This window comes from Passer montanus, unplaced genomic scaffold (assembly GCF_014805655.1).
Source record: "Passer montanus isolate IOZ18808 unplaced genomic scaffold, ASM1480565v1 scaffold200, whole genome shotgun sequence".
Taxonomy (NCBI): Eukaryota; Metazoa; Chordata; class Aves; order Passeriformes; family Passeridae; genus Passer; species Passer montanus.
In genome coordinates, this window is record NW_024366593.1 from 330,957 (window position 1) to 354,740 (window position 23,784).

A 23,784-nucleotide genomic window follows, 5' to 3' on the forward strand; every position below is an offset into this window, starting at 1 on the left:
TTGTTACCTAAAGGTTCCCAAGAAAAATAACTGCCCTTTCTCAAGTAATTTTGTTTGCAGTTCTTTTCCTTTTAGACTAATTAGTTACAGTATTTTCTTATTGCTATAGTCTTGATGCTAGACAATAGTTACAATACAGTTAACATATAGTTAATAATAGGGCTGTCTTGAGAATGGTATTAGCAATGTTTTTCCATATACAAGTTATCCTGAGTCACTGGTGACAGCAGCTTCTCAAGCTGGCAGATGGTGTCTCTGTAAGAAAACATGTTTTCTTGCCTTGCCCATCAGTTCATTCCCAGACTGAGCAAAGAGAACTCGGTGGTAGTAGCATCTGTTGATGGAATAGTTCCTGTTAAACTCCATCTGCCTGCCAGCTCTAGGATGTTCAAACTGTGGTGTATATATAAGGTACAAAAGGTATTATTAGAACTCTGATGTATCACAAACTAGAGTGGGTTTAGTTATGTAAGACGGACATTTTTGGACAGCTCTAAGAAGTAATAAAAAAATCTCATGGGTAGAGAGATGATGCTCAGCAGTTGCTTTTTCAGCCTGCATTATTATTTGCACCCATGCAGTGCAAGATGGAAATTTTTGACTGATCTGAAGCCAAGCCAGTTCTTGCAGGGTGGCTGCGTGGGAGCCTAACTTCTGAAGCAGAGGTTTCAGAGGTGAAAGGACAAAGAGAAAAGATTCCTGGGGCTGGAAGGGAGGATGACCCCCCCAGACAACGTGAGCCTATAACTGGCCAAGCAAGTGCAGCCAGCCCCAGCACTGTCACTAGTGACAGCAGGAGGTGCCTTGCCAGAGGCTCCCGGTGGCCACTGCCCTGCATGGGAAACCCACGCTCAAGCACCTCGCGTCCCACGGGGAGCAGTGCTCTGTCCCTGGAGGACCCTTCCAGGCAGAGGCTGGGAGCTGGAGCTGGAGCTGCTGCAGCTGTTCTTCCACATGAAACAAGTCAAGAGCCTGCCCACTTGTACTGCAGAGGGGAAAGCCATCTGAGACTGCTAATCTGGTTGATGGAACTAAGCATGGGCTGCTACTGCTACCGAGCCTTGAAACCCTTGCGGCTGGGGCTGCATGCTGCTCTGGTGCCTGTCCCTCCTCTGTACCCAACAGGTCATCCTGGTCTCCTCTGTCCCTTTCTGGATGGGAGAAGGTTGTCCCTAGTGCTGGCACATCCGTGTGGCATGCCGTAGGGCGGTGCAGTATGCCAGCACAAGTGTTTTTCTAACTCGGGTGCACTCTAAAGTATTTTTGGTGGTGTAGGTTGTTGGGTACTTTTAACACTTCTGTGGAATAGCAGAGCACTCAGCAGGTGGAGAGTGCAGCAGCTTCCCTCCCTCTTGCCATGCTAACACAGGCAAAGTCATTTTTGGAGCATGGGTAAGCCCAGTAAGGATTTTGTGAACTGGCAAGGACAGGACATGTACCTTGGGCTAGGGGACTGCCTGCAGTAGATCTTGGGGGTCAGGTTGTCAGGAGAGGGAAGCTGCCAACAGGCTGTTTGTTGTTTGAGCTGCGACCAATAGCCAGCTGTTATTAAATCGTGTCTGGTGGGAGAATCACTGCAGAGGCAGCAGTATTTGCAATTTGAAAGAAGTTAAAATGGTGATAACAACTCCCGTCTGTCCTAGGGAGGGACCAGAAACCAGAACATAGCAGCCACCAGCCCCCACTGGGAGTATCTCTTGCTGATCACTGTGTGTTCAGTAGACTTTTATGGCAGCAGACAGGAAAGCTTGCAACATGGGAAGTAGTAAGTAGTGTTGTTACACAAACTAAATGGAATTTGTATAATCCTGACTCATCTTTGGTAGGTGGGGATGAATCAGATGTCCTTTTTCCAGCAGGAGATGCCAAGGACCAGCATGGAAAGTATGAGTACTTGAAAGACTCCCTGGCCATGCCGGCCACAAACCAGCAAGGTGCCTTGATTTTAACTTGGCTTTCATTGTAGGAAAATCATCATGGGCAGCCTGGAATCAGGAACCACAGCCAGGCTGAGCTGCTGCTGCCACCCTCATCTGTGAGGACATTTCCTGAAGCAAACAGAGGAAAAGTGGCTGAAAAATCACTCTTGGGTTCCTCCTTCTTTTATTATGTGCTTATGCCATTTTCCAGAGAAGGCACTGGAAAGGCAGAAGTGCAAGCACGGCTGCTGCTGCTCCCGAGTGCCCGTGTGCCCGTTCCTGCAGAGGGGCAGCACCCCTTGTGTCACACAGCACCATCCCCAGCACCCCTCTCCCCAGCTGTCCCAGTGGCAGCCCCGAGGGACCAGCAGGAACCCCGCCAAGCTGTGTGATTTGGGATGGATTTCTCAAGCTCATTGACACCCGGAGCTATGCAGTGCCTCCCATTTCCTAAGGCTCTCCCAAAGCAAGGGTACAGCTGTGCCTGTTGTGCACAGAACCCACTTGGGTTCTGGAATACAGTGTCTTCTCTCACTTCTTGGTCTCCTCTTCCAAGAAAGAAGTGCCTGGAGCACACAGATATGTCTGGCCCTGCTCATGCCCATAAATCATGGCAGCAGCTGTCACACCTTTCAGGACCACATATGTAAACTGCTGTCAGTTTCTGTCCTCTACTTCACTGCTTGAAGTGATGTATTAAGTAGTTTGGTGGGATATATACGTAGCTTTACCAAGATTTTCTGAGAAAATTTTAGGACATCTAGGACAGAATATAAGTTTTACAGCAACACTTGCTCTCTTTGTGTGGTCTGCGGGATCACTGCATGGGTATTACTCATTTCCCATGCTGTGTTCAGGTTCAGTGCCCGCCTTTTGCTGGGTAAATGCACAGAACACACAGCACAGGAGCTGCTGATGGCACCATCTGCAAAAGCCTAATGGCTCATTCATTAAGCAGTGAGAACCGGCATCGCCACAGTCTAATCAGATATTGTATGATGAATAATTCAGAAATAATCCTTGTATACTTGAATTAATATAAGGAGGAGGAAGGAAAAAGCCCCATACATATGGCATGTTGGGGGAACAAAACAGGCATTCTTGAATGTGCCAGGCTGCTGAGCTCTGTGGTACTGATGTTAATCACGCAGGTGGCTAATTCCTGATGAGCAACTGACTGAGGGGTTCTACCCAGCACCCGGAACGTGTTCGTAAGCGGAAAATCCAAATGTAACAGAAAATCCAAAAATCCATCAGCAATATGCCTGTGGTTGTGTTGTGTAAGCAGGTGGGGGACTGAGTTTGGGAGGTGTGGCCGGAGGCTGTGCTCTTTGTGCTGCTAGAGGATGGCTGTGATCAGGTGTGTGCTGTCCCTCAGCAGCTCCTGCCTGCACGTCCTGAGCTGCTGCTCTGGCTAAAGTACTGGTGTGATGCACTCAGCACTGAGCGCCCAGCGCTCAGGGAGCCTCGGGGTAGCAGATGCTGTATAAATAGTGTATGCAGACATAAAGTATTAGGGTGCATATTTTACCACCAGAGCCTGTAGTGACAGGGCAAGGGATGACAGATTTAAATGGACAGAGGGCAGGATTAGATTGGAAATAAGAAATTCTTCCCTGTCAGGGGAGTGAGGCAGTGGCAGATTGCCCAGAGGAGCTCTGGCCACCCCGCCTCTGGGGAGCAATGTTCTGCTGCTGCTCCTCTGGGAGTACTCCATTTCTCCAAAAACGGTACTCCTGTGCAGAAGAAATGCCTTCCCAGCTTTTGACAATCATCAAGTCATACAGCTTTTTCCATTTCATTTTCCCCATTTCATATCTAGAAATGCTTGCACTTGAAGGCACACTTTTGCCAACAGATGTAACCCTGTGACAGTGCCTTCGGCTGTCTGCCCTGAACACCAGTGTCACTGCTGGCTGCTTGGGGACGAGCCAGCAGGCGCTGCAGGCATGTGGCCTGTGTACCCGGCTTGCTGCACGTGCAACACTGAGTCTCACATATGTGCAGATTTTGAGCAAAGCCCTTTTCTCCCCACTGGGAATACACTGCACGCTGTAGTTCACATGTAGTAAGAGCCTGAGGTGTGGGTGTTCTGCTCTTGCCTGCTCAGAGGAGCTGGGACCTCTCAGCATGGCACAGCATGGTGTTACCTCATATGTCACACCTCATGCATGTGGAAAAACTGAGGTATTGACTGCAACTCCTCACAAACAGAACTGTTTTAGGCCCACGATCCTCACTAACCAACTCTGATTCCTTTGGATAATGCTTTGTTTGCTCTGGTTTGTTAAGAGCCAGAAAAAGTATAATTAAGCCCTGAAAAATCCTCTCGGCTTTGTATTATATCTAAATCAGCATCTCTTTTATAGATGATTAAAAATGGGAGTCTCAAGACATTGAGTTGTTCAAGATGTTGCAGTATTTGGGCCTTTACAGCATTTAACATCTCGAGAGTCATTAGGGATTCTCACCCTTCATTCTACCTGGGCATTGCAAATGTTCACTCTGTAGTTAAAGATTCTCTCCTTACACGTGGATAGCATGAGTTGCCATCTTCCACGAACACATTCTTTAAATCTGGGGGAAACTGCCTGTTGCAGAGATGTTCCTCAGCTCTGGGCAGTGTTTGTAGATTTCTCCCTACCAAAGTCCTTCATCTTATCTCCTGTGAGATCACCTTCTTTTAATAAAACTCATAATTTTAAAAAGCAGTCCTGGGAGGTTTAGTCCAAAATGTAATAGAAGATATATTTTAATAACCAGGAAAGAAAATTATTTTTTTTCCCCAAGAAAATACCTAGAGATTAGTGATAGGAGCATCTGAAAAGGGAAAGTTTAATTGTAAGCTGGTTTTTAAATACTGAATGTTTAAATATACGTGATTAAAGGAACGTACCACTGCATTCTAAACAGTGATAGAAAGAAAAATATAAGTATTCTAAAACAAGAAATGTATGCTTCTCTTCTGCTCTTGCTGATCACATGTTACAAGAAATGTTATGGTGAAAAAAGCAATGGAATTAACAAACACTATTAAGCATTTGCTGGAAGTTGTAAAGCTATTACTCTGAAAACAAATTTAGGATTGGAAATATGGAATCTGTATTTTACCTTCCTTGCTTTAAGTTAAGCATGTTTTGCTAGCTAGAAAGGAAATGTTCTCTTATTGTTCCCCAAATGTAGGAAGGACAAAACAGACATTATTTATTCTGACATAAAAAATCAGATGTAAATTGACTTCAGTTTTTATTGTGTCAATCCACCTGCAAAATCCTCTTTGGTCCCAGCACATCTTTAAAGTGCAGAAGCTCTGTTTGATGCAGTTAAAATTGATCCCTGTACAGAAGGCATGAAATGAATACACCACTGTTCAGCGTTCTGAATTTCAAGAGCCTTAAAATCCTTAGAAGTTAAATAATTAAGAAGTTATTATTGCACTCAAGTTCAGCATTCACTGTAGCATCAAAGTGTTCTGAGTTGGCAGCACTCCTTGCTGACTGCTCAGAAGGAACAGCAGGTCGCACTGGAGGCATTTCTCCAGGAAAAGAAGAGGAGGGGCTCAAGGTTCCCAGAGAAAGAAGCACAAGTTCTGGGACTCTGCAGGTGTCAGCACAGGGGACCAGGAGATCCCAGCTCAGAGCTGCAGTCCAGCGGGAAGGATCCACTGGTGATGGTTGCATTGGTCGGGATGAAGATTGTCCATGCGAGGACAGCAGGGCTGGGGACTTGGAAGCTGGCTGCTGCAAAGCCAAAGGGTAAAACAGGATAACTGAAACAAGGAGAATCCCTCCCACCGCAGGTTCTAAGCATTATGTGGCAGAGTGTCTGGGAGAGTGAACAGGACCTCTGCTCTAAGACTTCAGAGCCAAGACATAAGGTCAACGTGCCAAAAACGCCCAATGCAGAAGTGACTGCAGGGACATTCATGGTGCTGAACCTCTTTTTTTGTGTTCTTGAATTAAAAAAAACCACTGGACAAGTGCTATCAGCCTGGCATGACTTGTAAAATATACTTTAAATTCTCTTCATTTTACGTGTTTTAAGTCAAATACTTAGGGTGAGACTTTTTCTCCTATGGAGTTGCCAAGGACACCTGGCTGGATGGAAAACAAGTAGGTTTGTGTGAAAGGCAGCACACGCAAGGACCTTTGTGCCATGTATGAACTGTGAAATCGATTAACATTTCAGATATTAATACCAGAGAAGTAGTAGCAGCTGCCATCTTCTTTATGCTATTATGCAAGCCGACCACAGAAATTCAATATAAGTGAAGAGAGTGTAGTTTTCACTTCTTTAATCAAATCAGTTTACTGGTGAATTGGGAAGAAACAGGGTGTTGTAATTATCATGGCCTAATTCTGCAAGTCACTTACAGGATGAGCCCAAGGCTTGTGCAAGCTGAACTGCATGACCCTTCTTGAACATTAAAACTAGTGCACCGATCCACTTTCATATAATCCTAACATCCATTTATTATACTCAAATTCAAATCGGTAGAACCTCTGTTCTGCTGCTGTTTTGCTTAATTGGAATAAGGTAGAATGTTTATGTGGAGGCAGGATTGGAGCAGCCGGGGTACGGCGCCATTGGTAATTCCCTGCCCTGCCGATACCTGCGGGCACAGCTACTGGGGCAGCTTCCCAGAAGGAGCTGTGCTTGTGCAGAGCGCCTTTGGGACTCTGCTGCCTTCCGAACAGGCTCATAAGACACGTCAATACACCAGCATTATTTTATCCAGAATATTTAGTACACTGTATGCTCACAGCGTAAATTTGAGACGGGTGTTTTGTATTTAAAGCCATTAGTACGCTTCAATAAAGCGATTCGCGTGCAAAACCTTACATTCTGAAAATGGTGCTGCACGGTGGCAAGAGAGAGAGGGCGGGCTCTCGTGCTGCCGTTCCTAGCAATGGCGATGCCGCCAGGATGCTGCGCAGCCAACAAAGGCGGCCGGTCACAGGCAGCGCACGGGCCGTAAGCGCTGTGCAGGCGGGCCCGAGAGCGTCCGGCTAGCGAGGTGTCGCAGGAAACGCAGCATCGCTCCGGGACACGGTTCCCGGCCGCGTCCCGGGACCTGGGGGGTGACCCCGGCCGGGCCGGGGCACAGCGGCCGCACCGCCGGCGGAGGGGCTGAACCGCCAGCGCTGGCAGCGTGTGGCTCCTCCCGTCCTTTGTTGGCCTGCAACCGGAGCAGCGGCCGCGGGCGCTTCCCCCGGCCGCCCTTCGAGGCCTGAGGCGCTCGGGCACGGGGACAGCCCGGCGGGCCCCGAGCAGCGTCTCGCACGGCTCCCGGGCGGCGCCGGCTTCAGCGCGGGGGAGCTCGGCCCCGGCGGCCGGCGCGGTTCTGCCCGCCGGCAGCGCTCGGAAACCCCCCCGAGCTGTGCGGGCTGCGGGAGGCCGCGACCCGGCCCCGGCCCCGCGGCGCTCGGCGGCCCCGCAGCCTCCCCGCCCCCGGCACTCTCCAGGGAGCCGTTCCACACGGAATCACACGGGAGCGTCTCCCCATCTGTGCCGCCGAGCACCCCCACCCCCACCGCCCAGCCCCGCAGCCTCCTGCCATTATGTTCCTCCGACGCGGGGCCGGGCCGCGCCGCGGGCCGTAGCCCTGCCCGAGCCCGCCGGCTCCGGCCGCAGCAGGTGTGTCGCATGGGGACCGGAGGTTGCATGCTATGGGGTCGCTTCCTCCCGGCCCGGCGGCGGCCGGAGCCCCGGGGGCACCCGTGCAAGGACTGCCCGGGCCGGCGGCTCCGGGCCGGCCGGGCGGGGGCGGATCGTTCTCCCCGCCGCCGAAGGGGCCACGGCCTCTCCTCCCCGCCGTCCCCAGGGTTCGCAAGGCCCGCTCGGACAGGGCCAATTCGGGCCGGGAGCGCGCAGACCCGCGGGGAGGTGCCCGCGGCCGCGGCAGCCCGGAGGAGGGAGCGGCCCCCGGACCGAGGGGCCGAGGGAGGGCCGGCCGCGGCCGCGGCCGCAACAGCCTGTGTGGGGAAGACGGGCCGAGGCAGCGGAAGAACATGGTGGTTCTCCCCAGAACGGGGTGGGGATGAGGGATGCGAAGAAGGTGTCTCCGCAGGGAGGGGTGCAGGGTTGTGCCCGAGACCTCTGTTCAGTTGCAGGTGCAGCCAGGGGCAGAGGGGCTTTGCCGGGGTCGCCCAGCCACCCGGAGGGAGCCCTGCAGAGCAGCATCTCCCGCAGCCTCCGAGAGGAGGGGGTTTCAGCGCGTAGGCGGAGGTGGTTACTGGTGTTCCCAGAGCAAGGGTGAGTAGCCAAGAGGAGCGGGGTGGCTGCTGTCTCGGTCTGGGTGCCTGTCAGCCATGCAGGAGGAAGGCCCTTGCGTGGCCGAGGTGAAGGGGAGCGGGCAGGAGCAGAGCGGCCACGGGCACAGGTGGGTGCGGACCCCCGGAGCGGCGTGGGCACCGCAAGGGGCTGAGACCCTGGGCAGGCATCGCCTGAGAGGCGCAGCGCCGGGCAGGCGGTCTGTCCGCACGATCTCTGCGGGGTGGGAGCTGCGCAGAGCCTGAGCGGGCCTCCCCAGCCGCCGGGTGCAAGCCGGGGGGGCTGCCCAGCCGTGGGGCCGCAGCTCGCTGCTTCTCAAGGCCTCCAGCGTAGTCGAAGAGCAAAAGAAAAAAAAAAAATCAGTGCAGCAGCCAAGTCGGTGCTGCGAGGAGGGGGCAAAGGAACTATTTTGTAGGCATCTTGCTGCTGCGGAAATGGATTTCTTGAGGGGAGGGAGGCGCATTTGTGGGTACTCTATAGTAATGCTGCTCAGAGCACAGAAAATGCCACTCGGGCAGCCCCAGATGGAACGAGGAGTGGGGAGGGCAGATGGGAGAAGCCCTTGATCGGGCACCCCATGGCCGTGGGCATGAGGGGACAGATGTGACGTGTGTGAGTAGCCACCCCTCATCTGGGGAGCAGAGGGGCAGCAGTCCGGGTTAGCAGCCTGTCTCCCAGGGCTGTGGCCGAGCCTGCCTGGTGCTGCAAGAGAGATCCTGTGAGGATTTTTATTGCGGTCTCTTTGTTAGCTACAGACAGGCACGCACACACAGCTCTCAGCCAGGTTGTGGGAGGTAAGTGGGGGAGGCGAGCAAGGGAGCGTGTGGGGGGCTCTGGGGAGCAGGGGCCGCGTGGGCCGGGCAAGAGGGGAGCCGGGGCACAGGGCTGTGCCAGCCCCGTGCCACACAAAAACCAGCCCCTGCGATTTTCAGGGTCTTGTTGGCAACTCAGCGAGGGTTGCCATAGCTTTTTATGTAGGGTGACCAGAACCGGCTGGAACTGGTTTGAGGCAGATCAGCTCCTGAACACAATGCAGTCACTGAGCTACTACACTGGGATAGCTTCCTCCCTTCATGGCAGCCAAAAGCAGAGGAGCTTGCAGAAAGATACCATCCCAAAACAGTATGTGAATGCACACTTTAGACACACAGCACTGGTATGTGGCTAACGTAGTCATAAAGGGTTCTGTATGTAAATGTACATATTTGCAGTAACTGCGATTACTTTGGCTTTTCGTGCCTTTTTATGCTTAAGGAATGGGCAAGAGCTGAGATTTATGACCCTTACTAAAATATTTTTGCTTTGCAAGGGTGGGACACTGGTTATGCAGTCTATTTTAAAACTAAACTAAATAAAATAGATTGAATTATTTGTAATTGTAGATATGCTTGTGACTGAGGATGCTTTGCATGCTGTTTTATTTACAGGGTGCTGTCTTGTGGTTTGCTTCCTTAGGAAACATTAAGGGGGGGGAGTTGCTGTGCCTTTCTCTAAGGCCAGAAGGAAACAATATTATTGTAGAATTTTGCATAAAAGCATTGAAAAGATGCTGTAAGGCATACTCGTTTTCCCTTTTTTTTTTCCTTGTAGGCCTATTGATTGGGGCTGCCTTTAACCCTTTGGTGTTTGCAGAGGTAATGCGGCTGTGGCAGTAACTGAGCACTGGCTAAAAAAATCCCTCAAAGGTCAAGGTTCACAAGGTGAGAGTGGTGGTTTGGGCTGAATAGAACAATAGCTGGAGTTACATCCTGATTGCACACTTGGCACATTAGGAAGGAGACAATTGTTTAAGTGTTAATGAAGAAATGCTATTAAGGTCCTCCAGTTTTAAAAGGATTAAAGCTATTATTTGTAAAGACTTACTGGTATCTTGGCTAAATACAGTATTTTCATTGAAATATGTCCAGATAAACTTTTTTCTTCACAGTGTAGTGATATGGAATAGGCCTCTGAATGGCAATCATGAATTGCCGACCAGTTGTGGCAGGGAGCTGTTCTGTGCTGTATTCAGAGACTCACACATGCAGGATTTGCTGTCTGATTATTTACACATTGTTGTTTGAACACATCTCAGAGACCCAATACTTGGTTTTTAATTAAGGTCTTCAGTGTTAAACATGTACTTAATATCGCCTACGGAGAAAAAACCTGTGCAAAAGAAATAGCTTTTCTTAAACTTTTGTGACCTGGGGAGGATTTTGCAGCAGCCAAGTGGCAAGAAGTATTTTGGGGGGGGTTGGATGGAGCTCCAGTGGTGTGAATTATAATATTGTGCATAGGAAACCGGATGGGCAGTGCAGCAACTGCAGAGGGGTGACTGATTTTAACTTACAGCAATGGATAATGGACAGAATTTTTAGTTTTTCTTTCTCAGCTAGAAAATACAAAATGTGTACTTAGATTTGAGCTGACGTTTTTATCTTACATTGAAATCTGAAGGATTCAGAGAGAGGGAGAGGGGCAGAGAGAAGGAAGCAGTAATGAATCTAGCAAAGGGAAGAACAAAGGCTGTTAGAGCTTGCACAGTGGATCACTAAACATTTTGCCTGGGGGATTCTTTTGCTAGAACTGTTACTTCCTATAACAGGAAATCAGCAACTCTAGAATCCCAACCAGTGTGATTTTTTAAAAATCTTCCCAGTCCTGGCTGTGTTAGCTGGTTTGGTAACCTACAATCAAGCTAATATGGAGGCAGAACATTGGAAATACTCTGTTGTGGTGTGAAATGAGGGTCCTTTCCTCTGTGCTCAGCAGAATAGACAGTCCTAAAAGCCTTGAGAGGTTGTGGATACTGGGTAAGTTGTGTGCTGGCTGCTGAGGCAGGGTGACAATACAAGGGAACCTTTTTGTTTCTGACTGCAGCAGATTACGTAAGGCACTGAGCTATTAATTGTAGAAAAGTGAAAATAGCATGCTAACATTTGGCCTGAAATTCTGGGTTTGTGAGCTTTACTGCAGCTGTGATGTGTTGTTTTTCAGGTTTGATAGAGCAGTGAATAGCTTGTGGTGGAGCAAAAAATGCCTGACAGATCTCTGTGATGATTTCTGCTCCTGTTCTTCAGCGTCAGGATGCAGAGGGTCTATATCTGACTATAGACGCCTGTAGCAGAATGATGCTTGCAAACAGGAATTCTTGTTGCATGACAGGAGGAGGATCTTTTCCTGATGAGGATGCATGTTCTTTTCCAAGCGTCAGCTAAAATTCATATATTACACAAGAGCATCTTTTGGAATTTTTTTCCTTCTGCCAGAATAGTAGGCAGCTTTAAAATTTTAAGTTCTTGGATTGTGACAAAATTCCTTTAATCTGTTTTGTTTGGGTTTTTGAATGCTATCTGTATTATGTACTTTTATTTTTAGCAAAGGAGATTTTGAATTTGCAGGGATTTTTGGTGTCTGTAAGATGAGAAAACTGAATAGATGGAGTCTGTGTTCTTGGTGAGTTATCTTTTTTCAGTCTAATACCTGTAAACGCTCTTCATCAGGAGACTTGGATCGTGCACGCAGGCCAGCTTTCCAGCAGCAGAGGCTAATGCTGGAGGGCTGGTCTTCTGTATCAGCACCCAGGATCTCATTTTGCATTGGTCTCAGTTATTTGATCTTCAGAATGAGGGTAAGGATTTATCACATTCCAAGTCCCTTGGAGTGAATTGACTAACTCTTGTTTTCCTAGCCATATGCCTATGTGTTAAAATACAAATGTGCAGCAGAGTACCAGGAATATATGTTCAGAAAAACCCAAACTTGACCCTAATGTTCTCAGGGGCTTGCATATACAAGGCCTGCTTGTTGCCCTGATGGGCCCTGCCTGGCTGGGAGAGCTCCCTGAGAGGCTACAGCTCCTCATGCTGTGCTTGGGCCACAGTTGTCATCCACTTCAAAAAAAGGTGCCTTAAAGGAAAGAGGTGGGAGGCTTGTGCCATTTAGAATGCAATTCTAGTCTGCACTCATTTGGGAATCTCAACATTTTCTTCGTTGTTGTTGTGCATTTGAATTATTCACGTGGTACCGTCCCAGCCTATTTTGCATATAGAAGCACAAAATTAAGCCATGATTATAATTAATTTCTAAGTAGACTAGAAAAAGAGTGGTATGTAGATTTCCCTGCTTTTCAGGAATTCATCTCTGTTTTAGGAGGGATTTGGGAATTAGGTAGACCCAAACCGTGGCCTGAATCTCTTGATAAATACGGGATGTGGCCAGCTGTGGCTGGGGATGGCCTGTTCAGCCCCATGTTGTGCATAAGGAGATTCCTTGCTCACGTGTTGAAACGTCCCTGTTCTTTTTGCCAGCCAGAGGCTGATTGTCCTGAACTTTGAACCAGCTGTGCGTGGTTCTCTTCAGACTGTGCTAGCAGTGGTTCAGACTCCAGAAGATTCCCCTCCTCTTTCCCGTCTCGTTTTCTCATACCCAAAGAGAACCTGAAATACCCAGTTCAAAAACTGATGTGTTGTACTACAGGATGAGGCTCCTTAGGGAGTCACAAACAAGAAGTAACACTATTTTGGCTGTAAGAATGGTGGATTAAGTCTTTTACTCATTGAGTCTTGAGCATGGAAGCAAATTGGATTTTCCCCTTTTTTGAAGGCAGGTGGATATGGTGTATAATATAGAAAAAGTAGGTTCTTGGGATAGATTTTAACTGTAAAACACCTCATACTGCACAAAAATGTTTACATTAGGACTGGCATGACCTTACTGGTGCTGTGGATGCCAAATGGATGCTAAATAAGACCATTATCCTAAGAAGTCGAAAATTCTTAGGGTAAGAATTACTTTGCATATTACAAAAGACATTTCTGTGATTTGTGGAACTCGGTGTTTGTCTGGGTTTTGCAACAGTAGCAGGTCATGGGCCCTTTGATAGTGCAAAGGAACCTTTCACTATGTTCATTATGTAGATGAGCGTGAGAGCCATTGCTGGCTGTGGTTGAAGTGGCCTCTTGAACATCCCACTTGCCTGCTGAGTATGTCAAACCAGGCAGGGCTGTGATTGGAGATGTGGTTCCCATTTCCTGAAGAAGGTTTTGTGGTTAGATTAGCATATTGCTTTGTCTGTCTTTACAACGCTTGGCTTCCAGAGCAAATGACTGTAAGTCAGTCATAATTACTAATAACCAATGAACTGCTCATAATCTGTGTATTAAGATGAAGTTTGTCTAATGTCAGGATATATGTTAGTGTAATTCTGATTGAATCCCTTATGTCTTATCTATCTGATGAGATTTCTTGTCACAACAATACAGAAACCAAAACCCAAAAAAGTATGGTTTTACGCTGGCTAGGCTGGTTTTGCTCTCTGTGTAGGCATTTTCTTCCAGAATGAGCTTGATGTTATTTAAGCATGGCTACTCCTGTTTGGAAGTGGAGTGTTATTCCAGATTACTGGAAGGTTGCTCTGGAATAGTGTGTCTGCCTGGGGATCAGTAGAAGTAACGGACCGATTCCTGTATGTGGCTGTAACAGAACCAAGATGCTGCCACGTGCCAGATCCTGAAAAGAGGTTTCTCAGTGTTCTCTCAGTGGTCTCATTTCACAAAACTGGAAAGAATGCTGGTGTTTTTGGAAGAACATGCAAAAGAAAATGTCTCCATCCTACAGGATACACAGAGCCCAAATGTAGTATGAGGATGTATGTATGTAGTTCAAAGAGTGGTAAAAACAAAAGTTTAGGGCAGGAAAAGGAGTGTAGTCACAAGAATGTGAATGCCATAAGTAGAGGAAGATTAAATTTGGTGGTTTTCCTATTTCCTTTGATAACAAATTGATTTGCTGCTGAGGAAACTGAAGGCGAGTAGTTGTCTGAACAAAAGCAAGGAGGCAAAGGGTAGGAATTCAGTAAGGCAGAAAAGATGGTCTGGTCCAGTTAAAGCAATTGTATAAAGTTGTTAGATTTGTGGTTTAGCTGTTTGGAAGATCTGGATGAATAGGAAGGTGAGTGTCAAGGAGGAAGAGTTGGTTGGTTCTTCAAAGGTTAAGGATTAAATAAAAAAGTAAAAATTGAGCATGTAAAACCATGATTGTGATCCAGAAATTATAGAAGACTTCATGCATAGAAAATATTAATTAGAAAAGTATTGGGAAGGGATGAGGATTGTTTGCCATTTCTGGAAAGCTTGAAGCTGTTCTTGTACCTGGTAGACAAAAATTAGGGGTCTGAGCAATTTGCAGATAGGACCTGGCTGGGAGCTGCCAGGTTATTCTATTTCCTTGTCTTCATTAGGCTGTTGGACTTCCTCAGAACGATTCTGACTGGAGTGTTTACAATTGCTTGGCTTTACCCAGAAACACACCTTTTAATCTCAGCAACAGCTTCTAGGCACTTTGGTCTTTCTGTGGAGGATGCTGGGCCTAATTTGCAGGTGTCCTGAAGCCAGAGCTACAAGATAAAATTGACTTTGAAAGTAAGAAAAAATGTGTGTTTCTCTGGTGTGTCCCCTCATCTCAACAGAGAACATAGAAGGGTAGGTTTGTTTTTCCTCATATGGCTAGAGTTGTTCCCCCTGTAATAGGTACAGATAGAGGGGCTGAGGAGTGAGAACAATTCCATGCAGTAAAACAAAACATCAGTTCTTCTGAAACAGCTGTTTACTTCTAAGTCCTACTTGTCCTGCTTGCTGCTTCTGCTATCAGAGGAGAGTTCTCGTGGTCTGGTTCTTGTTTTGACATAATTCCCCGAGTGAGTACTTCGCTGGAATGTGGTTATCAGGTGAACTGGAGTAAAAAGGCTGACTGGGAGAAGCAAGGCAGTAGAACAGACAAGGAGTGCCTTGCTTTGGCTAAAACACTCCGTGCCCCATGTTCTTCCTGCTGTTCATAGGATACATTTGAGGAGATGTGTTTCCAAAGAAACAACAAGGCAGGAAGACATGCACACATGCTTTGGGAAAGCATGAGCACAAATAAACCACTGCTGGTTCACCCCCAGAACTTCCTTTCAGCGAGATGCTAACGCACAGATGCAGGGGTGGGTGTTGTGACTGAAGAGATTTGGGGAAGCCATGTACTAAGGGTATATTCAGATCTGTTATTTTAAGTTTTTAAGGCTCGTTGTCTTCCCAAAAGTTCTCTCAACCACCATCAGAAAAGGAGAACCCAGAAACACTTCACCTTACTGCTTTGTGGCTCCCTATCTGTGTAATTCTATTAGCCATATCCAGATTTTTTTCCTTGTTACTTTTATAATTGAATGATAAGTAAGCAGAGTAGTGCTTGAATTTTTAAAGAAACTGGTTTTCTGTATAACTTTTGTCAAGCATTCTCAGAGCACTTTTCAAAGAAATTCCAGTTCCTGGAAAATCATGATTTCCTAGGGAACCAGGAGCTTGCCTTATTTCCTCTTCTGACGTATTTACAGGCATCATGTTGGCCCAGAGAAGGAATAGACTCACAGCTCGTCTGGCAGCCAAGGTGCTGGTTGATTTTAATTTTGGATAAAAGGCAGAGTTTTATCCTTAAAGGAAAGAGTTACTAAAAGGTTTGTGGAGGAAAAAAAAAAAAAGGGAGGGGGGAGGAATATGGCTACAGAGTCCTGGCAGTTGTGGTGGAAACGTAGTTTATATACTGAATCTTAAGATGGGTGCCCTAGAATAGTGAGGATGAGATTAATAAAATGGCCAGGCTGGACCTTCTCTTCCTTGTGTATCACAACTAACCATGTTTGTCTCCCTTTTTATTTAACTTCAATTGCTTGAAAAGTTAGAAGAATGAGAGAAGCTCTTGATAAGGGCAGCAGTGGTTCTCAGTAAAGGACAGCTGTGTCTCCTCTGCTGGGCAATTGTGATCTTAAACATATTGGAGGAAGAGGAATTAAGTGTGTAAGCAGGCTTTCATTCATCGTTATGGGTAAATGTTAATTAGACTCCAAGATATGTAATTGGAGGAAGTTTCAGACTATGGAGACTATCTAGCTCTTTTTGAGTGTATGCAGCAACTCTAAAAAGACACCTATGGACAGATGTACAACCAGAATGCAACTAATTGGTATCCCAGATTATGAGAAACTGTGTTAAAGCTTTCTGTCAGTTTACATGGATTTGATATGCTTTGGTATGTGCAATCTTTTCCATTTAATCCTCATAGAAACTTGCTTTGTCATTTTGATTCTATGCATGCATCTGTTTTTGATTAAGGACTTCATAGGTTAGACAGAGGGCTCAAAACCATTAAGTGAACTGTGTAAACAAATTTCTAAACCCTTTTGTATTTATTTGAAGCTGTTTCATGAGATGTCTGTGTCTGTTCCAGCATCCTTTAAAAATTTTCCTCAGCTGCCTTCTCATAGTCCACAATGACTTCCAGGTAGCCAGTGTCGATGATACCTAAGTCTTACAGATGTTTATTTCTTCACTATTTTCAGGAAGATGAATTACTCCTCAGATTAATAGTGCAACTATTAAGGAAAGTCAAGACTTAAGAGAAATTACAACTGTCTTGTGTTATTTTTATGCTTGTCCAGGTATTTTGCAGTCTGGGTGGGTGAGGATAGGAGTGAGTGTAGAAGAGGGAACAGGAAGAAAGTCACTGCAGTTTGGGCCCAGAATAAAGTTGCCAGGTTACCATCTGTGGAGTTCATAAATTACTATAGCTCTTGGTGTAATAATTCAACTGTACACTTGGACACTGTTCTGAAATGAATAATCTCTGAAAACATTGCTTCAGAAGTGAAATGGCACTTCTTTGCGTGGCAGATGTGAACAAGCGCTTGTTTTGTATAAGGCTGGGCTTCTAGTGCTTAAAGTGATGACTTTTTCCTTATTTTACAGATTTGCTTACAATCAAATACATGGCCATGGGGGATATGAAGACCCCAGATTTTGATGACCTTCTTGCAGCCTTTGACATACCAGACATGGTAGATCCCAAAGCAGCTATTGAATCTGGACACGATGACCACGAAAGCCACATAAAACAAAATGCTCACGCAGATGAAGACTCCCATGTCCCATCATCATCTGATGTTGGGGTGAGCGTCATTGTGAAAAACGTGCGTACCATTGATTCTTCCGAAGGTCTGGATAAGGATGGCCACCATTCCACAGGCAATAGCTTGCACAATGGCTTTCTGACGTCGGCAGCTCTTGAGAGTTACAGTAAAGATGAAGGGAAATCACTTAAAGATGATGGGTCAGCTTCTGAGACTACACTGAAGGATTCAGCTTTCAACCAGTTCAGCCCAATATCAAGCGCAGAAGAATTTGATGATGATGAGAGAATTGAGGTGGATGACCCCCCAGATAAAGAGGAGATACGTGCAAATTTCAGAGCAAATGTCTTGGCAGGATCTCTATCGCAGCAGGAATATGACAAACTAAAGGCACTTGGAGCGGAGAACTTAATTAAATCTGGAATCGCTGTTTCAAGTAGTGTAGATAAAAATAAAACTGCTAAAAGAGAGACAGAGACAAGCTCCATGAATTTAGGTGTTTATGAGCCTTTTAAAACTCGAAAAACAGAGGACAAGTTACTAAAAGACAATTCTGAGAAGCTTCTTGAAAACAGGGTACTTGATGGAAAACTGAGTACTGAAAAATGTGACACAAATCTTGCCAGCATTTCCCAGTCCAAAGCGAAGTCATCAGCAAAGCTTTCGTCCTGCATTGCTGCAATTGCAGCACTGAGTGCTAAAAAGGCAGCCACAGATAGCAGTAAAGATTTACAGTCTAATTCAGGAGAGTCTTCTCCATTACCAAAAGACATGAGTGAAAGTCCCCGGGCTATTGAAAAATCTCCTGAGTCTCAGAGTCTCATTGATGGTGCTAAGAAGCTGTCTGTCAAACCTCCTGATAGTCCCAGAAGCGTCTCAAGTGAGAACAGCAGCAAAGGGTCTCCATCTTCTCCCGCAGGGTCAACACCAGCAATTCCTAAGGTTCGCATAAAAACCATCAAGACTTCTTCTGGGGAGATCAAGAGAACTGTTACTAGAGTGTTGCCAGAAGTTGATTTGGACTCTGGTAAGAAGCCAGAGCAGAGTGCTTCCATGGTAACCTCCATGACATCTCTCTTGTCCTCACCGACTTCCGCTGCTGTTCTCTCCTCTCCTCCCAGAGCTCCTCTGCAGTCCTCAGTTGTCACCAATGCAGTTGGATCGGCAGAACTTGCCCCCAAACAGGTCACTATCAAACCCGTGGCTACTGCCTTCCTGCCCGTTTCAGCAGTGAAAACTGCAGGTTCCCAAGTGATCAATCTGAAGCTGGCTAACAACACCACAGTGAAAGCCACTGTCATCTCTGCTGCGTCCGTGCAGAGCGCCAGCAGCGCCATTATCAAAGCTGCCAACGCCATCCAGCAGCAGACGGTCGTGGTGCCGGCTTCGAGCCTTGCCAGTGCCAAACTTGTGCCAAAGACAGTCCATCTCGCCAACCTTAACCTTTTGCCTCAGGGTGCTCAAACCACCTCTGAACTGCGCCAAGTGCTAACAAAACCCCAGCAGCAAATCAAGCAGGCAATAATTTCTGCGGCCGCCTCGCAGCCGTCGAAAAAAGTGTCTCGAGTGCAGGTGGTGTCATCTCTGCAGAGCTCTGTAGTGGAAGCATTCAATAAGGTGCTGAGCAGTGTCAATCCTGTACCAGTTTACATCCCAAACCTTAGCCCCCCTGCCAATGCCGGAATCACGCTACCAACACGAGGTTACAAGTGTTTAGAGTGTGGCGACTCGTTTGCTCTGGAGAAGAGCCTGACCCAGCATTATGACAGGAGGAGTGTGCGAATTGAAGTGACTTGTAATCATTGTACAAAGAATTTAGTTTTCTACAATAAATGTAGTCTCCTGTCCCATGCTCGTGGGCACAAGGAGAAGGGCGTCGTGATGCAGTGTTCCCACCTGATCCTAAAACCAGTCCCAGCAGATCAAATGATAGCATCTCCTTCCAGCAATACCACTGCGGCCATGCTCCAGAGCGCAGGAGGAGCTGGCACAAAGATCCAGACTGGCTTAACTGGGACAGTGATCTCGGCCCCTGCGAGCTCTCCTGTCATTCCAGCTATGCCGCTAGACGAAGATCCATCAAAACTCTGTAGACATAGTCTAAAGTGTTTGGAGTGCAATGAAGTTTTCCAAGATGAGACATCTCTTGCAACTCATTTCCAGCAGGCCGCAGACACAAGTGGACAAGTAGAGTATCCTATGTTTACATTCCAATGTTTCATCTATAAGCCTAGGAGACTTTGGATATGTTTTTACTTTCATTTAGCTGTTAATTATCTGAACCTCTATGATTAAAATGATAAATGAAAACCACAGAAAGTCTTGCAAGCACTTACATAGTGAATGCCAACACTTTTTAAAATAAGACTTAGAATCTTTTTAGGCCCTGAAGTCTGAAATTGACACTGTGTATTTTTGCTAAAATTTAGCATTACCTTTCTTACAGCTGAACATGATAATACAGAAAATAATCGTGGGTATTACTAATAATATGTTAACGCTTCTTTCTGTGCTTTGGAATTTGACTAGCCTGTGGAATCCACTTAATTGGCACCCTCATTAACAGCCCGTCTATTCAACCTGAATGATAACTTTAAGTGATTAATTCCAGATTGGTCTTCAGGTTTTAGAGTTTTCACCAAGTGCCCTAAGTGAGCGAGGCATTCCCTCCCGTGCAGGGAGGGACTCAGGCAGTGACAAATGGCACACTGACTACTGACAGGAATGCTGCTGTTTGCCTCAGCTCTTCCTCAGAAAGTGCAAAGTGCTGTTCTCACTTGCACATCTTCCTTTCTGTGTGACCATTGGTTTAGTTGGTTCGGTTTCTTTTCCTCTTACAAATGCTAATGAGTTCGACGTAAAAACCATTTGAAAATTATTTACTAATGTATGTGGCCTGACCTGAAAGAAATACGTCATTCAATAAAACTTAATATTAATCAGTGTGCGATGTATTTTATAATCCTGGCAGAGTGAAGGTGGTTAATTAAATGATATGGTTGGATCTCTGTTGGGGTGTGCCAATTAAAAGGGATTCTGGTGTGTTTCAAAGCATTCAGGTGAGCTTGGTGCTCCAGCTTCTTCCTGAGGGAGAAGCTGAAAACCTGCAAGCGTGCTCAAGACAGGAATGCCCCAGGAGTCTTCCTGGGAATCACACAACAGTGGACAGGCTAAAGATTTTTAAGTCCTGCAGTTAGGAAAAAAATGCACTAGTCCTAGGAGCACAGGCAGGTTCCTGTCAGGATCTGTTTGCTACATGTAGGACCTATTCTGTGCCATGGAGCACCTACCTCTACAGGTGGTAAAGAAATTTGCACGTGGAAATAACCTTGATTATGTGGCTCTGCCTTACCTCCTGCCTCTAACTGGCTAGCAGAGTTACACTGGAATCATCTGGATTCCAGGTGGAATGCCATGCAAGGGAATTTCTGTTTGTAAGAGACTACAAGTGTGCATTCCTGAAGGAGTTTCCTTCAGCAGAACGTGTCCATCCATAGATGCTGCTGCGGTTCTGAACACAATCTCATGGCTGACCATTAGAGTATGTTCTGCACCAGCTTGGGCTACTTCATACTCAGGGTGTTTAGCTAACTGATTTGCTGATGCTTATTGCTTGTAGATAGATTTTTTCCCCATAATAAGCCCATTAGGTAACATTCCATCTAAGGTCCAGCAGACCTTGCAAAAACCCGGTAGGTTTGGTACTGGAAAAGCAAGCAAGTAAGAAGGCGACAAGACAAAGCAGTTGGATGAGGGACAGAGAATAGGTTGGGAGGATGAGGCTAAAAGAGAAGTTGAAAGAGAACAAAGATAAAGTGATGTTCTCACTTCCAGAGTGTGAGGATTTTTGTCTTTATGGCCAAGTGAAGTAAATCTTTTGCCCTTCCCTTTCTCCCTCTGTCCGGTGCTTTTGCCCTGTTGCTGCTGAGTTTGCTCTCCATACACGTCCTTTAGGTACTGTTTATCCTGGTAATTTACTAAGGGAAAGGATTGTGATGCTCACAGAATGTCCAAATGCAGCTGCATGGAGGTGGGGAGAGAAGTGTGGGTTCCCAGGTACTGCTGCTCAGGGGGAAGCCCCCGGGGCTGCAGGAGCAGTTGGCATTGCCTGCTGCCTGTCAGGGTGTTTGTGTCTCCTCATGGAAACCGAGTCTGCTAAGCTGCAGGTTAAAAAAAAACCAACGGTGCAAGGCACTGGAGGAAAATAAGCTATTTTCATGTTCTTCTGTTTGAAAAGAACACTTAATAAATGTAGTTTTAAATGTTCTTTGTTGAAGTATCCTTTTACATCTTAATTACACATTTTTGTAGTCCTTTTCATATGTCAAGCAGCCGCTGTTTTTTTGTGTTGAGTTTGGTTGCATCCTGTAGGGGTAGTGTTTCCTGGAGAAAGGCTCTGTGTAGGCATTTATTACTAAGTATGTTGCTGCTGTTTCATTAGATGTTACCTCTTGAGAAGCTTGTATGAGAAATACTCTGACTTGTTTTCCTTCTTAGTGCTTGGCACTGTCTTTTTGCTGTAAAACTGCCATTATTATGGGGGGAAGAAGACAGGGAAGTTAGATGAGCTTGGTGCTTTTTCTTTGGAAGGAAGAAAGAATAAAAATAAAGAGTTAGATTTTGCAAACAAGTAATAGGAAAAAAGGTCATTTGCAGCTTACTATTCTTTCTAGTGTCCCATCTAATTGCTCCTGAAATGGAAAATGTATAGTTTTGTGTTTCCAGTGAGTAAGTAGCTGCTCTTATACTCCTGCTACGGAGGTAGAATGTTTTGTTTAAAATAAGCAAGGGTAGAACAATTTTATCAATGCAAATGCATTCACTATAAAGTTGTTACCTTTCTGTAAATGTTTTATTGCCATTAATATTCCTGTTAAAGGAATATTGACCTAAAGGAATATTCCTGCTAAAGGAGTATTAATCCTGACTCACTGACAGGTTTCCTGGCTGAGTAAAACCCTCATCTGCTTGCTGGGGGGAAAAGGTAGCAAATCTCGGTTAATGAATGTTAGTATTTCTCTTAGTTATAGACAGGAATATATAGCTCCCATGGAAGCTACATAGCTCATTTCCCTTCATACTCAGCGTACGTGTGTATCTTTATTTTCCACCTCCGCCATTTTTCCTTCTAACCCTTTTTTTTTTTCTGAAACTTTGACTTTAAATGCAGGCAGGTGATGATTTTCACAAACTGTGTTTTATTTTGGTGTGGGTTGGAATGAGAGAACTGGAAGTTAATGCCACCTTAAGCCCAAAATAAAATGGTAAGCAAACGTGCTGAATGTCAGAATTTCACAGTAGATGCTTCTTGTTCTACTGTAATCAGTTACAATTAAACATTTTCTGTACTCATTGATACAGCAGAGCAGGGGCCTTAACTATAAGAGCATTATTGGCATGTTGGGTCAGCAAATGAGGCTGGCAGCTTGCTGCAATATCAGGAAGATCACTGAGCTGGGGCTGGAGTGTTGTGTGGCTCTTTTGTGGCATCACATCCCGGTTTCCTTCAGAAGTCCTGCAAGCCAAAGGCTTTGGAAGGACTGTGAAACCTCCAAATGTTTCTGTTACTGGAATAAGTTCTGGTTTTCAGTTTTCTTATGTAATCAAATAATGCTTCAGATTCTCCAGTATTGTATTACAGCTTGTTAATACAGGAGTAGCCAAAGAGTGATTGGGAATGGTACTGAGCCCAGTAAATGTAGCACTTCTTGCTGGGCAGAGGGTTTTGCCTTTGTCTGAACTTAAGACAAAATTAACACCCCAAAACAATTCTAGTCAGTCTGAGGCTGTGAGTCCCTCACTTTTGGGCACTCTTTGGTCAATTAAGGCCAAGTTCAGTGTTTGGCATTTAAAAGTGAGTATTTCTGTGTGTCTCAGTACAGCCTTGCTGCGTCCCAAAGGCTCTTGAGCAGGTGCCACTTTGAAATCCCTGCAGACAGCTGAACTCAGGTAGAGCCTTGCAGGAGAGGAGTACATCTACCCATGCTGAACACTACTGGGGGCTGGCAGGAATGCCAGTGGATGGCATGTTTTAACGTGCTGTATATTTAATGGTTTGCATTTTGCCATCTTGCTGCGTCAGGACATTGGAGAACACTGTATGGAGACTGTGCTCAAACACACCAGGCCACAGGGCTCCCAGAGCGTTCATTTCAGGATTTCTTCGTGCCTATGTTAGTGAATAATTTATAATGCAGATCTGGAGATCTTTTTGTGGTCAATGTTATTGCAGAGTGTACACGTCACTACATATGCCAGACTCTTAGAACATTCCTAAAAATGTGCAAATACATGTTCAGAAACATGTGTCATGAAGGAGTCTTGGGTTTGATTTTGAATCTTTGCAAGTCACTGGTGAGGTTCACAAGTCCCAAGCTATAAGAGACAACAGCAATAATTTGATTCTGGAGTTGTATGTAGGCCCCTTACACTATTAAGGTAATCGGGGAAGGCACCCGAGTAACATTTGTGTAAAGCACGTGTATGTCCCGTGGTCAGTGGTGTAGGAAGGAGCTTTGTAGCCCAGAGTGCCAGTCAGTCTGGCTATCAGCACCTGCCTGCTCTGTCAGCAGGGCTTGTGTTTGTACTTGCCTACTACATTGGGTCCCATCCCACTTAGGACGTTTAACCTTTATTTGCTATATTGCAGTGTTTGACTCAAGACGT

General features: G+C 46.1%; 1 protein-coding gene across 7 annotated transcripts in view; it reads left to right on the forward strand.

Moving 5' to 3' along the window:
• The first annotated feature begins 7,420 nt into the window (after positions 1 to 7,420).
• ZNF532 (zinc finger protein 532) overlaps positions 7,421 to 23,784 on the forward strand; it is a 34,140-nt gene continuing 17,776 nt past the window's right edge. The window contains exons 1-5 of one of the 7 annotated variants that reach the window (XM_039708414.1): positions 7,421 to 7,556; positions 8,033 to 8,174; positions 9,125 to 9,314; positions 9,783 to 9,892; positions 16,958 to 19,305. In XM_039708414.1, the coding sequence (XP_039564348.1) occupies positions 16,978 to 19,305 (2,328 nt within the window). In that variant the 5' untranslated portion in view covers positions 7,421 to 7,556; positions 8,033 to 8,174; positions 9,125 to 9,314; positions 9,783 to 9,892; positions 16,958 to 16,977. Of the gene's footprint in view, positions 7,557 to 7,912; positions 8,987 to 9,124; positions 9,349 to 9,782; positions 9,893 to 16,957; positions 19,306 to 23,784 lie in introns of those variants that run through there. The other 6 variants (XM_039708413.1, XM_039708410.1, XM_039708411.1 and 3 more) reach the window with 6 other exon arrangements.